The sequence below is a fragment of the Saccostrea cucullata genome, unplaced genomic scaffold (genome assembly GCF_032062105.1).
Source record: "Saccostrea cucullata isolate Sc308-1 unplaced genomic scaffold, CSIRO_AGI_Scuc_v1 ctg5069, whole genome shotgun sequence".
Classification (NCBI taxonomy): domain Eukaryota; kingdom Metazoa; phylum Mollusca; class Bivalvia; order Ostreida; family Ostreidae; genus Saccostrea; species Saccostrea cuccullata.
In genome coordinates this window covers 1-16,468 of record NW_026930447.1, presented here as the reverse complement: position 1 = coordinate 16,468, position 16,468 = coordinate 1, and the positions used below count along the sequence as shown (strand labels likewise).

General features: G+C 33.2%; 1 protein-coding gene across 1 annotated transcript; it reads right to left on the bottom strand.

Annotated features, from left to right (window-relative positions):
- Nucleotides 1-934: 934 nt before the first annotated feature.
- Nucleotides 935-10,964, bottom strand: LOC134228607 (protein lin-10-like; the record flags this gene model as incomplete). The annotated part of the gene is made up of 5 exons (XM_062710272.1): nucleotides 935-2,959; nucleotides 3,796-3,936; nucleotides 4,359-4,478; nucleotides 5,454-5,666; nucleotides 10,782-10,964. Coding segments are annotated over 5 exons (729 nt in total), but the record flags the coding sequence as incomplete, so codon positions are not given.
- Nucleotides 10,965-16,468: the final 5,504 nt, after the last annotated feature.

Genomic DNA, 16,468 nt, shown 5'->3' with positions numbered 1-16,468 from the left:
AAAGCTAACCTTGTTCTCGTTTGTCGTGTATTTATGTACGTTTGTTCTGCAAAGATGATCGTTGGTTTTGCATTCATATATGTTTATTACGTACGTGGTCGTTGGTTTTGCTTTAATGTATATTTGTTCCGCGAAAAGTTCTGTTGATTATGCATTGTATATCATTTGTTAAGTTTATATGGTCATTGAAATTAAAATAATTGTTTGTTTTCTCATTATGGTAATTTTTGCCCTTTCCGCTGCCCATAGGTTGGCCCCCCACTTTAATTGATGTACCGAAAATGTAGTACTAAAATTGGTACTGAAAGTAGTGGACTCTGAGAAAAAGTATACCTACCTTCAGGTCGGTATAAAAAAAATTTCTCTGGCTGCCCCCCCCCCCCTTTCAAAAACGATGCTATACGCCTGCACCAATCTTTCAATTGAAGACAAATCTTCACCCAATAAGAAAAATGACAAGTTCATTTTATTTATTTGTCATATACAAAAAACTTTCTTCTCACACTAACTTTTACACAGTATAAATTTGCCCATATAATTCTTTATCTGCACAAATATAATTAATATTTTTCCTAAATAGGTATCTGTATCCTTTTTTAAAATTTAATAAGAATTTATTTCAAACTTCATATACAGTACTATAAAATCCATCATATATTCACTCTTGAACAAAATGTTAAATATAATGAAATTTCCTCCATTGTCTTTTCTGAGATATTTTTTAGACCAATGTATATTTATCTCTCTAATAATAAATAACAGATAAATTCTCTGTCAAAAGAAGTACAACTGCAACACATAATTATTCACTGGAGCCCATAAGCTAGGTCTTAACTGTAAGCAGACAGTTTTGAAAAATTGCAACTCAGTTTGGAACATACTTTTCAGTACTGTTTATAAATAATTTAATTCTGGTTGTAACGTTGTATTTGATTGGATAAAAAATTTACTTTATATCGTATAAAATGGGTTGCCTACGTCACAATGACTTGCGTCAAAAACGTATCAATCCGCCTGACGTTACATTCAAATTTTGTACAAACTGAAGTCATTTTGTTAGAACAATCATCTTTTTTTCTTCTCCGCTTTGCAGTTTATGAAGCGTAAACTGCCCCAACCCAGTTTATACTGTATAAAATGTGTAGCTATTAAATTCATTCCTTAAATAAAACCCTTTGCTGTCACTAATTGATATAATTTCAATTTAAATATAAATGAAATACAAAAAGAATTTGAATCTAAAATGTATATAAAGTTTTTCTGGCCTGTGTTATGTACATGTAAGACTTATACATCATTGGACAAAGAGATACTTGAAAAAAAAAAGTGCTTCTCTAAATGAGAGGTACAGGTTTAAGATGCCAAAATTATCAGATCCAATCTTAGAATTTGTTTTCTTTTTTTACTACACACAACCTTGAGCATGTTTCAATAGATAAAATACTTCAGCCTTGTCTCCAGAGTAATTATCTTAATAGAACAAAATGTATACATCAGTACATACAGTCAGAACCATCATGAAAGCATAGCATCAACACACACTTCTGTATAACATTAAAATTCACACGCTCAAAAATGATCACATCCATATCACATATTTATAATGCGTATATTAAATAATCAGTATGACTAGATGATTAATGGTATAAACAATAAATGTATCACTAACTTATTGCTTCAATATATGAGTTAAAATTAAATATTCAATTTCCCTTACAATATACTGTATACAGGGAAATTTTTGAATTTATTTTATTTTCGCACCTTTTGCCCTACCATTGGTTGGGCGAATTTAAAGATTACAGTACAATTTCTTAAACAGAACTGTGACTGGACGAATTTAAGACAGGGCACAATTTTTTTGCAAGCGTTAAAGAGCGAAAATAAAGTGGGGCAAAAATAACCCTGTATACAGTAATTACCCAAAAATCCCTTTCATGGTAGCATTTAATATTGTACTTTCCATCAAGTTTTCAGTGAGAGCAATATAAAAGAACAATTTTTAAAGAGTGGAAACCTGATTTACTCCAGAAAACTTTTTTGTAGAATTGACCAAGATTTTTTTTCTTATACAAAATTTAACCTTCAAAACCTCCTGGCCTTTTCAGACCAATCTCTTAAAAGGGCAACATTACTTGCACACATAAAACAGGAGAGTTTTAAAAATTCAGCAATATCCATCTTTATGAATACCAAATTGAGTCAAAATTTAAATCTTGAGAGCACTCAAGTCAATGCCCATTCAAATAAGCTGCAGCGGTACATAAGAAATGTTATACATGTACTGATATTGAAGAGCTCTGTGACAAGCAGCTGTACAATGTCACATTACAACAAAGGTGGATTTCAAATAAGAATGGCATTACAATAAATATCAAAATCACAAAGTTATTGGCGAAACACATTGTTTAGTACACCATAAAATGAAACTTGGAACACACATACATTAATGTTAAATCACCATATCACTTCATCTCTTTCTTGTTATTGCACAGCAGCACACAGCAACATACAATGCCAATGTTAAAATATCACATGCAATTCTCCAGTGTTTTCATATGATCTTCACAACAAATTCACACTGCAGTTCATGAGATTCTTGTAAACATTAAGTTGTGAATTTTTTTATTTTACTTTTCTCTAACAATACACATAGCACATTTCATATCGCATTTGATTTACAGTGTCACAAAGATGTGTGCCATTGACAAAGTAAAAGCAGCTTAAATGTCATCAAAGCTGTCAACCTGATTTAGAACAATTTAATACTTTTTAAAACTTATCAACCTGCAGATTCAAGGGAATGTAATGAGCTATAAATAGCAGAAGGTGAGCTGGGATAACATGGAAATGTAGCTGATGGATGATACACTGTCAGGAGCCACTGCTATAGATAATGGGGAGTTTCTTGACCTGTCAGTAATCGATATATGGAGGTGGGCATTGTCTTCATGTGAATCTGGAAATAAAAAATAATAATTATTAAAAAGGTGCATCATTTCTTATCCTTTACTTTAAATTCCAAGACAAAAATCTGTCATAATCGAGTTCTAGTTTTCTTTTCTTATTCAGGAATATTATTATAGTTTGCAAAAATGTAGTACTTGGAAAGTGAATTTAAAGCATAGACAGTTATCAAACAGTTTGCCATGTTCAAGTGTTGTCCAGACTTTATGTTCCTTAATGTACTGCCGGATTCCCTAAAATTGATGCTTTTAGTAGTGTGTGGCTGTGTAAATCTTGTTTGTAGCTGACAAAGGATGTCATTTTCTGACAGAGATTACCTCAGTCATCAACTGATTATCTGTGATGAAGGCATCTCCACTAATTAAAGACCTTCTAAAGCCCCCCTTACTAGTCAGTAAATTTGATTGATTAAACGGTACAAGAGCTGTTCATATTTCAAAGACTCTTGGATGTCATATTCAAGATTTTTGTCATGAGATAATGAAAAATTCACTTCATTATTGGTGCGTGAAAGCTTTGAAGAGGTCATATGTTTCATCTTTTTGAAAATGTATGAAGATAACTTTTGCATTTGAGGAAATGTAAGTTAAAGACTTTCTACCATTTATTGCAAATCAATCTACATGTGAATGGCAAGGACAAATCTCATTACTCTTCAAGAAATCATAACACAAATGTCTGTCATTGACCAAAATCAGAGCAAAAAAAAATTTGGACAACAATAATGCATTTTTTAACAGCTGATCATTCTAAGACTAAGTATGACATATTTCCAGAAATTTTCAATAAGTGTAAGACACATTAAAAATTTCTGGGCTTGGCCCTTACCTCTCCTACAGAGTTGGCTAGTAGAGAGACGATTTTTTCGTGCGGGACAGCTACAACACTCTGATTGTTGATTTCTATAATCCTGTGTCCCACTCTCACTCCTCCCCTCTCTGCTATTCCTCCTCTCAACAGACTGCAGATCTGACAAGGCAATAACAATCTATCAAGTATTTTGTTTACAACTAAACATATCTAAATGTTCCTTAATGAAATAAATATTCAAAGTAGAATAACACACTTAATGACTAATTTTTAACTATGATTCTCAAATACACAATACAATTATATTTTAAGATAAATCATTTGTACAAAAACCAATGTATACTTATGCATGTACATGTATATTTAGTTGTTATTTGACTCTCAATTAACATATTTTAAATCATAATCTTCTTTTGTTTCTAAATCCAAAGTTGTAGCTTAAACAATAACTTCATACACCTTTAAACCTTGTGCCCCTGAACTTGTCCAGAATAAACTCAGGTGAGTCAAATAAAGAGGAAACTTCATTTGCATTTATAAAACCTTTATAAATGAGATATTGTATCTCAATGAAAACATACCACTCCATTTTGTACGCTAAATCCCAGCTGATACTTGACGTCTGGCCGCTTTATCAGGACCTCAACCACAGGAGCACAAGGGACAACGGTTAACTTGACCACCGTCTGATTCTTACTACTCTGTAAACAATGAAGACTGGATTAACAAACAGAATGTATGAAAGCATGGAAATCAATTGCTGTTACTTTCTACATAAACAAAAGGTCAAGATCTAGTAAATGAAAGAAGCCTCCAGTTTTTTTTAATTTTAATGCTTCACAAATATAGCTTGGTCTAATAACGTTTTTTGAGACACAAGCTCATTTTAAAAATCATAGAATTAAGGGAAAACTGACATTAAAATTAAAGGTTGTGGAAATCCCTGTAACATGAACTTATATGTCAGTAGCTTGCCTCGATTTAAAGATTGATCCTACACAGAGCATTCTCTTGAGTATCAAATAAGCTGAGAGATGTAAACAGTATATGCAAATGTAAGTGGGATATTGCTATGTAAATAAGTAAAGTTCATGATGTAAAGTTGAATTCATCTCATTTGTCATACTATTTATATATATTTGGCCCTTACTGTCTAGTCAGTAGACAATCTAAATATCAAACAAATTTGGCAGACTCTGTGAAAGTTGGTAATGGTAACTGATGATAAAACGTCAATATATCTAAATATCTAAATGATATATATATATAAATGTAAATCAACAATTATTTGTAACAAATTTCATTTCTGATTTGTTCAGTCTGAAATCCATCCAAGACTATTCATTTTTAGGACTGAGGAAACAACTCTAAAATAGAATTCCAATATGGTTTGTTGCAAAAAATACTCAGCAGTATAATTCTAAAATTTGGGGTTGTTCCTTGATCGCAAATTAAATATGTTGTACAATATTTAAATTTAAAAAGTTGATGTAACAGATTAATGAAGTTCATTATGTGTACAGCCTATTGTAAGATTGACAAATTGATGCTTCAGTTTAATCAAGTTTGCCAAGTTGATGCAAGTCAGATAAGTTGCTAAGTAAGGTTAATATAAATTTGACCATTCATACATGATGTGAAATAAAGGTTTGGCCAGTAGTTGACTGATGCTGTACCTTTATGTAACTTTGACAAGCTGACAGAGGAAGTCCCACCAGACTGATTCCATTTATGGAGATAATCTGGTCCCCAATATTTAGCTGGCCACATCGCGCCGCTGGACCTGTGGGGTACATGTTAGCCAGAACCACTGTGGGCACCATAGATCCCCAGCCGGACTCCACAATCACAATTCCTATATTTTCTCCTTTCAATTTTGGCACAATCACCTGCAATTAACACATTTAAATAAAACTTTCAATTTGGTTTCTATATTTTTAGTTCTTTTTTCATTTGTTTTTCAATCGGTGAATACATATTTTAATTTGACTTTGACCCCTTGATTTTAATATCCTTACAAATTTCCTACTGCAACAAAGAGAAGGAGAATTTCGAGTCTGAAACTAAGTGAATATGAATGTGATTCCTAAAAAATATAAACCGATACACAAGCTTGGTCAAAGTAGGATATCTAGATATTTGAAAACGAGTTCCAAAAACTTGAACTGTTCTATAAGATCCCACTTCCAAAACTTATCTTGTAGTGTACATTCATAGTAACATGCATAATCAATGCAAGGTTAATCATTATAGAACCTATAGTTACTTGAGAATAGACCAGCTCTAGGTCTTAAACCTGTTCATTTACCTGTTCAACCTGATCCTAAAAGAATGAGTGCACTTAAGTACGTCATTTGGAACCTTTTCGGCTACCCATTTTAAGCTTACATTACAATATATCGCTAAATTAATCTATGATTAATGTCCAAGCATATGCTTTTGATATTTATTTCTAGAATTTTTTGTCATACATATTCCTATAATTACAGAAAATGTAATTGAAAAGAACACGTAAAAGGCTTAAATTCCGGAAATTTGAATGGGACCACTTTCGAATCTAAGGTATCCGCAAATAGGCGGAGACATTTAAACGCATGGTTGTGGAATGTAAACTTAGCACATATGATTTTTGAAATGGAGAAGAGAGAGAGATCGTGTTGATTTTATGGTGCACAATTATTAAATGATTCTAATGTTAAGGGATGGGGTAGATGTCTCGCCCTGCAGACCATAATACAGAAGCGACATAAGCCTATACATGTACTTGCTAATGACACTGTCAATATCAGAATTCTTTCAAAAACCCCTAATGAAAAGCATAAAGTTAAATAAGAGACATATTATCTTCAAACCCTATTAAAATTTGCGGAAAAATCTCCAATATTTGAAGTTGGAAGTACGATAAATACAGTCACAACAGACTTAAACAAAATGAAATTTTCAATGAAAGCGTTAGCGTATCGAACAGCAGAAGGTCACGCGAGAAAGGTGATTATAATATCAATCGTTGATGCTCGGTGACCGGTTAATTTAGTAGCTATCTCAACCCTAGTTTTGGGACATTTTTTTTAAAATTAGATATGAGCCGCAACTTGGCCAACGTTGTCCTTTGGATATGTATAAGTTTAAGTTAAAATACACAATCTGTGCAAATAAGAAACATGGCCAAGTTGCAGCTTGATGTAAACAAAGTTGTTGAAAACTGGTATGCATATGAATAACAATAGAAATGAGACAAAACTGTTAGACCCCCGTCTCAAAAGCTAGTGTCACTCGGCATTATTTAATACTTTCATGTAATATAATATACCAAAACCTGATCTTATGATATTGTTTAATACCTATAAAACATAAATTTAATGAATTTTGGAATTTTCTTTTGCGCAAAACATCGGGATCCAACTCTCATAGCTTAAGTGCAGTCATTCTTTAAACCCAGTCACTTGTCCAGGAAAATTAAGTCATATCAACATCTGATGTATGGCTGGTAATAAACATCCATAGATGCATCATCCACCCAAGTTAAGTCAAGGTAGGGCTTATATTTACTGGGGATTGACTTGCTTCTTCAACTCTATCAAGGGCTTTGATACCAACTTAATAACAGTATCTCCATTATTTCTAGAAAATTTGTAAAATGCTTTAGAAAGTGACTTATCCTTCATGAAAGTTTTCTTCCCACAGCTATAGTACATTTTATTTTTGGATCTGCAATCATCTCCATCAAGAACACAGCCATAGGCAAAATATAAACAATAAACCTGACTGTCCCCATGCACTTAACACAACTTTGTCATTATCTTTTTCTCTAAATTATAAACCTTGCAGCTCTACATGCCATTCTATGAAAGTTTCTAAAAATATTGCTTAATAAGAGAAAACTTAAAATTTGCATTGCATTCAGATATTTTTCTTATCCTAATTTTTGATCCACAAGAATCAATTATTGTCCACAAAGCTTTAATTACTACCTGAATGTGCTGTTTTATTAAATTTTCCCATTAGCTTAGCAGTAAGTATAAACCTTTTATTTTGTATTCAATCAATAAGCCCACTGATGCCAAAATTTCCCTTCCTATCAACATGACAACAGACCCCTAGGGAACCTGAAAATGAATGAAAGATACAAAAATGGAAACGATCCTTAATATAGTGACTGGGCAGGTGACTTAAAAACAGCCTAATGAGAAAATGCTCTTAAAACTGTTGAAAGTAATTCCATGATTAAAGAATCAATAATTCCCATTCCAAATAATGATTCAAACTACAGAAAAGAAACTTAATGTAAGACTGAGTGGCATGAGAGATACTGATATTGACAGAAATGAAAGAACAACCTTTGCCAACATAAAATATAAATGAAGTTCTAAGATGCCATTAACCTATGATAAAAAATTGAAGCCTCAACTTTTTATTCACATTTTTCTGAGTTTTTTTCTTAATAAGCATTCAGCATTAGATACTACTGGCTACAGCTTCAATCATTCAATGTTGATTTTAGGTATCAAGAACAATAAAAGATACAAAATCCCTTGGATTATAAACCCAATCCTAGCAGATCAATGTCTTTTCTACCTACAAGAATCCATTTAATACTTCCTGAAGCTCGGTTATCAATGTCATTTATGTGAAAAGACAGATTTTCATTTCCTGTCGATAAGTAATGATGGCAAGGATAGTGTTGCAAGAATACTGTTCTCTTGAACATTATGATCAACACAAGAAATAAGAATTGTAATGAATTGATCATCCTTTTATAAATAGTCAAACCTCGTAACATTGAATTTAGTGAGACCAAGAAAAGGATTCAAGATATCCAACAATTTGCAATATCCAGGGTAAAATACTTAGGAAATGAGGGGTTAATACTTAAAAATCACTTTTGACATATCCACTGTATCTGAGATATCTGTGTTTGATATATTGAAGTTCAACTGTATTTTATTGTCTTCAAAATGAACAAGGCTGGTAATAGTTTCAATAAAAAATCACTATGTAACATTATGTATCTTAGTGTATACTCTACTTGTGTGTCATGTAACACTGAAACCAGACCATAACTGAAGGAAAAATAGCAATTACGGTAGAATAAATGTTTACAGACAGTCAGATGAACAAATTGACAGACACCTTACTATTACAATTCATGAATACTGAGTACTCATGAGCAGACAAATTGTTATCAAATACAGCTGATTTCAAAACTCCATTTGTGGTCTTTAATTATTAAAAACTGCAATAGTCTGGATTAATTGCATTGAAATCTTCCTTAAACACTTAACATAATTGGCATTCAGGTTAACCTCACTACCCCTTAAATCAATTGTATAAAATGTCGCATCCTCATCTTCAATAAAGTTTGTACTACATGTACTTCAAAATAATGAAGCCATAACTGAATAAATAACTACTATAAAGTCAGAAAAATTGAGGAAAAAATAAAAACCAAATTTCGGTGTTGTTGTTATCAACTGAAATATAATGGTTTATGTGGATAAATCCTTTATTGATTTTTTTTTTACCTTTTTATTCAAAGGTATTCAGAGCCAAGCTGGTAATTATTTTTCATATTCCCTCAAAGAATCAGTCAGGTAATTTTATGTATACCCCATAAATCCACCCCCTCATTATTAACTGTCAGGAGATTAGTCTATAACCTTAACAAATTAACTTCATTTAATAGCTTTCCTGCATTTTCTATTTTGCATAGCAAAGAGCCTTCACAGAAAAAAATATCACAGTACATGTATCACACATTAAATATTTTGTCCTTTTTTTCAAGACATGGTCAAAAAATAAGTTCATGATGCACAAGAATGTGGTTTTAATTAAGAAATAAACAACGTTATTCAGTGAACATGGCGTTATGAATAGCAATTGCTCTGCTGGCATATTCCATGATGCGCGCTAGCGCATCATGGAAAATATGCCAGCAGAGCTATTGCTATTCATAATGCCATGTTCACTGAATAATCGTTGTTTATTACTTATATTTGCATTCTTTGATTTTTTCAAGAATATCAGAGGAAATCCTGACTTACATAAGGACGCAGCTTCTTGTCTTCAGTGAAGAAAAACATACGGCGTTAAAATCAGTAAACCTGATTAATACTCCTTTTTTCTAATAAATCACAAACATATTTGTAAAGTATTTCCCTCTCAAACACAGTTATCTGGATACAAGCAGCGCCGTCATAACATTTTTGTTTTGATGCAGTTTGACGTCATCGATCAACGTTATTTAAACCCTCTGACCAAAATCAATAATTTAACACTATGATGAAAAATGAGAATGCTTTTATAATGATTATTACTCCAGAATGCTTTTCTATAATTTTTTTTTTAGTTTTTCTATTTATTTTTAATAGCTGAAATCATTCTTGAAATAGATATACTAGTTAAAGAATTTTTTTTCTTTCTGAATGTTTTTACCCAAGTGTGAAGAGTTATCGTTCTTTGTTCAAATATGCATGATACAAAAAATAAAAATATGGCAGTTCTCTACAATTTTTAAAAAGTTTTATTATACAATTAAATACATTGACCAAAATTAAATTTTTAAAGATATAAATCAGCAATTTTAGATATTCTGAATTTCCTTTTTTTCAAAGAATATTATTAAAAACTTATTTTTATTGCTCTTATAAAACATTTCATATATATACTTCTCAACTCGGATTCTAAATGTAGTAGAGATTGTTCTACACGAGTGTGATAGAGCATTTGCACTCATAGCAGGAGCAGTTGCGTCTATAGTGCTATGAACGCAGTTAATGACTTCATGTTCATAGTGAGAGAGAGCAGTTGATATGCAAATAGAAACATTTTGAACGTACGTTATAAATGCATAAAATATGTGGAATACTTCTCACTAAAGTTATCCTTTAATTTTTAGTATATATATCCATTAATATTCATACTAATTAATAAAGTACATGTATGTATTTAGGTAACTCTAGTTTACCAGCTATTGTTCTTTTCCATAGTTTGTTTTTTTTGTTTACCTCTTTCTGGCGCTCCTTATTTGAGAAGAGGTTGAGTTCCTCTCCGTATATTTCTTGCTGATTCAGAACTTCTTGATAGTCTATTTCTTTCATCAAAGAAGGATCCTCAATTCCATTGGCTTTCAAGAATTCCATATAAGCCACCTGAAAGGCTTGTCCTATGGACTGGGCTATCAGCTGAGCCTGTAAATATGAGACTTCCATTCATAAATCTAATATAGATAAAAAATTAATTCATGTGAACTGAAATCGAATTCGATCCATTACCTAGAATCACTTCATAATATCATATTAAGTAGAAAAGTACTGAGGGACAGCTAAAAGTAGGACCAGTTACTTGAGCTCCTAGGTTAAAAAGAGAGCCACTCAACAGATATTAAGACAAATGCTATTTCCTTGTTTTTTGCAAAACATTTTGCTGTTCCTTTATAAACATAGCCCATAAACTTTTATCTCAAATCAAACATTATACATAACCTTTTTTAAATGAATTGTATTTATTTTAAATGTATTGTATTTATGATAACTGTTGTGGATTGATAAATGTAGACACCTAAAGCAAGAAGAATTTATACAAGGAAATGAAAAATACAACAACTTGAACAAGAAAGATAATGAATTATTTAATATTATTAACAGAGTATTTACTCTAGTCTTTCTTAATTTATCACTCCTAACTTTTTTCAAGTTAAATTCAAGTTTTAATACATTTTAATCAGTAAATTTAACCTCAAATTATTCAACAGATTAGAATTTATTGTATATTCTATTTAGTACCTTTGGTGTAAATAGCTTCTGCTTAGTCCTGATAGAGCTCTCATGCTACTTTTGACGGACAGTGGTCAGGGCCATAAAGATTGGGGGACTGGGGTCAGGGCCATGAAGATTGAGGGGCAGGGGTCAGGGTCATAATGATTGAGGGACATGGGTCAGGGTTGTAAAGATTGAGGGACAGGGGTTAGGGTCATAAAGATTGAGGGACAGGGCTCAAGGCCATAAAGACTGAATGTGGATCAGGGTAATAAAGATTGAGGGACAGGGGTCAGAGCCATAAAGATTGAGGGACAGGGTCAGGGCCATAAAGAAAGAGGGACAGGGATCAGGGCCATAAAGACTGAGGGACAGGGGTTAAGGTCAAAAAGATTGAGGAACAGAGGTCAAGGCCATGAAAATTGAGGGACAGGGTCAGGGTCATGATGGTTGGGGGATGGGGTCAAGGCCATAAAGATTGAATGACAGGGGTCAGGGCCATAAAGATTGACTGACAGGGGCCAGGGCCATAAAGATTGACTGATAGGGGCCAGTGCCATAAAGATTGGGGGACTGGGGTCAGGGTCATAAAGATTGAGGACATGGTCAAGGTCATAAAGATTGCGGGACAGGGGTCATGGTCGTAAAGGTTGGGGGATAGGGGTCAGGGCCATAAACATTGAGGGACACGGGTCAGGGTTGTAAAAATTGAGTGACATGGGTCAGGGTCATAAAGATTTGGGGACAGGGTCACCGGTTGTAAAGATTGAGGGACAGGGGTTAGGATTGTAAAGACTGATGGACAGGGGTCAGGGTCATAAAGGTTGGGGGATAGGGGTCAGGGCCATAAAGATTATGGAACAGGGGTCAGGGTCATAAAGATTGAGTGACATGGGTCAGGGTCATAAAGATTGGGGGACAGTGGTCAGGGTCATAAAGATTGAGGGACAGGGGTTACCGTCATAAAGATTAAGGGACAGGGCTCAAGGCCATAAAGATCGATGGTCAGGGTCGTAAAGGTTGGGGGATAGGGGTCAGGGCCATAAATATTGAGGGACAGGGGTCAGAGTCATAAAGATTGAGTGACATGGGTCAGGGTCATAAAGATTGAGGGACAGGGGTCAGGGCCATTAAGATTGAGGGACATGGGTTAGGGTCATAAAGATTGGGGAACAGGGGTCAGGGCCATAAAGATAATGTGTGGGACAGATATTTTTAATTCAGGGTATTTGGAACTCATTGGCTCATTTCTTAACAGGTAAACTCAGTACCTATGCTAATTTGCTAAACAAAAAGTTTATTTTTGAAAGGCTGAACTTTTATGAGACATTATTTAATTCCACAGGTCATTTAAGTACTTTGACAAACAACTTTGATTTTGAAATAATGCCTTGTCTACTTATCACTGCTGGTAAAGTGCGAATCGAGAAAATCTTGGTTTCGGACACCAGCTACTATTGGTTTACATCAATGAGGCAGTTTATGTCAACTAAACGATCAGAAATGATAGAACATTTGATTAAGACGTAATTATTAATGTTCAGTATGGCTTAATGTTGTGCAATTGCTTGTTGGTTGAATACATATAAGGAGCAATCCAGTAACTGCTTTAGATTACGCCCGTTCAATGTATTTTACTAGATTATTCATATTTGCTTTGAACGTGTTAAACTCGATTAACGCTACAATGTTTGTGTTAAAAGTGATATGGGTATATACTATATGAATCATTTATGATTTCCTAATTCTTTAATGTTTCACAAGATTAAAACTTTTGATGCAATATAAAGTTTTCTGAAAACATTGAGAGTATGGTTGCTGTATGTGCGACTCTTGGCACGTGTAATTGCTACGTTTGACTTCTGTTCTGTTTCATAAGGTGCGACGTTTTACTGCTGTATCATAAATGTATTGTTTTCCGAGAAATACATCTAAATTTAATATCGACACATCAAGTAGTGCATCTTTTTTTTAATAAATCCCCAAAACACATACCTCCAATTCGAGGATTGGTTGTTTCTATCAAATATTAAAAATGTAATGCATATATATACCCCCCCCCCCCCCCCCCCCGCCAAAAAAAATTGTTCTTTTATCTGAAAAAAAAATAAAGGACTCAAAAATGCAAACTCACTTTGGTTAGTTTATATTGGATAACATTCTTAAAAATCATGAACATGCTTTACTAAAATATGTTACTGGAGTATATGTTCATTAAGGCTCTCTCCCAAAGTTCAGTTTTAATAATTTCAGATTCATGTTGTAAGTCATCTTCGATTGACTATCTAGAACTTTAAAGTTACCAACATTCTATGCATGCCGAATAAACAAAAAGACCTTTGAATACCCCCTCCCCCCGAAGGAAAAAAGATTGACCTCTCTTTAATAAGAATGAGAATCATGACCCTACATGTTTTGAAGGGATTAGACGTTGATGCATGTAAGAGTGTTTTACTTTTATATCCCCTCCATGAATAGTTTTAACCTTTGACTTGGAAAGATGGCATGGAGGCTTTAAGTATTTCCGATAATTAACTTGTATGGAATAGTTTAATATCTCAACAAAATATTATATTTGAATGACATAAAGACAGCGGTCTATTTATTAAACAAGCAGACCCGTGACATTATTTTTCAATGTATATGTAGGAAGGATGTGAGCCGTAGGTGATTGACAATCCAACAAAAAAAATGCCCAATCGGAAAAACACAGCTCCAGAACTGTAGTGCTAACTTATGGTTTCATTTTTTTTTATCTTTGGCTATAAAGACTTAAATATAAAACAATAACGCTGCCGTACTGCAGCTAGGAAGAACAGTCCTGTTTTATCGGACCTTTCTGGGGACCTTTCTCTAACTATTCCATTTTCCACAACGACTATCTTTGCTATCCAAGGGTTTTTCATACGCTACTTTCCTCATAAACTGAGGAGAGTAGCGTATTAGAAACCCTTGACCAGCGTAGATGACAACGGCTGGATTTGCGAACCTTACGGTTAGCTGCAGAACTGTATCTGTTCGAAGACGGGAGAGCTGGAAAAAATGTATATCGGTATTTATTGTGCACAAAAGTACGCTCTTCTCGATTTCAAACTGTCATATTCTAAAAATATTTCTAACTGGATGTTCCAAATAAATTCTTTTACAATTTCAACTTACTATTTTTACAACAAACAACAACCTTCCATGAAATTGAGACCATCTAATTTCGCATTTTTACTGTCATTTTTAAGATGACAAGAGACAAATCGTTTCAATTGCAACACGCTTCGTGAGGAAGTCTAGAGGTCATAATTCTTTTTAGCTTTTGTGCAGTTGAGATAAGAATTTGGAGGAATTAATCCAGTGCCAATCGCAGCTTTTGTGCGCAATTTTTTAACAGATTTTTTGTTCGGGTGGCACTGTAACACTTCGGTCATCTATCTCATTTTTTTTCTAAGACCAGCCAGTTACAGAAATGCAGCTACCTTATGGTTACAAAAAAGTTGGAGGGGGAACATGTCTACATAAAAAATTATAACATGAATCAAAACTAAAGCAAAAGACTATTTTCAGAAAATAAAGTACATATGTACACCCCAAATTGCATACTACGTGCCTAACATGTTACTGGATAAAGGTAGACTACATGCAACACAATTCTAAAGATGCTTACATCGTGCTTTGAATAAATATAAATTGGAAGGAAAAATATTACCATTATGCATTCGTTTACTGCTTTAAAAAGTTTGATTGCTTGATCACGACATTCTTATATGTATACCTGGTGCAACTTTAAATTATTTGGTGTCATCATCTTGCTCATTTATACCATATCACTCTATTTAAAAGTAACAAAAGAACATAACCAAAAACACAATATCCGTAAGAAGAATTGATATAACATTTCGTATTGCTTCAAGAAATGGTCAGAAATGACTACAAACTACAAAAACTATTATTCTTTTCATGCAATTTTGAAGAATTTTATAATATTCACGTAAAGTAACATAAACCAATAGTCTCTGAGACGTAAACCAGTTGTCGCATTTACACAAATAAAAAGTCGCCTGTGTCAAAATTTTACAGAAACCAATTGTAGCATCTACAAAATGAATTTGCTAGTTATTGACTAATTCCATGGAAATAATTCATTTAGAGCACATTGTTTGTGTCTCGTGCATTAAATAAAGTTGAATTAAAGTTAAATTTACCCACTTAGCTGTCCAATCTGTCCTATAGCACTTAATGCATCATTCGAATACCAGTACATGAAAAACACAATGTAAACAGCCATTTACATGTAATGTTTCGATATTGAGCACTTTTTGGGTATAAAAGCAATCCAATCGCTTAACTTTTTAATAAATTTGCTTTCTAGAAAGTGATTTTTATTGTTTTATATCAAAAATTATGTATTTAACGAGATAATTCACAGGTGCCAATAGTAGCTGGTGTCCGAAACCAAGATTTTCTCGATTCGCACATTACCAGCAGTGCTTATAGCACCATTGAATCAGTTTCTTATTCGGAATTGGTCAAACAACTGTATTCTTTAATTTTTGGGAGAAATGGCTATTGGAAAAATTGACAAATTCAATATTGGGGGGGAAACGAGTTCTTGTATCAGGAATGGAGCCCTTAAATGGCCTCAGTTAATAGACAATAGATAACCCTGCAAGATCATTGCTAAACATCTTGCACATATTTCCCTGAACATGTACATTATGTGTTAAATCAACTACACAAATGTTTTAAATTCAATTTCTGCCAAATACAGTAAATGCTAAATACAAAACATTTACCATAATTTGCATGCATATCTTTAAAAAATACATAAGAAATCATTTCTCAAAAATACACTATTTTTCATGAAAATAGTGTGAGATTTAAGATTCCATATCATATGACTCAAGAAGACTTGTTTTTTTTTTTTTTTTAGCTTTTGAAGGTTTCTT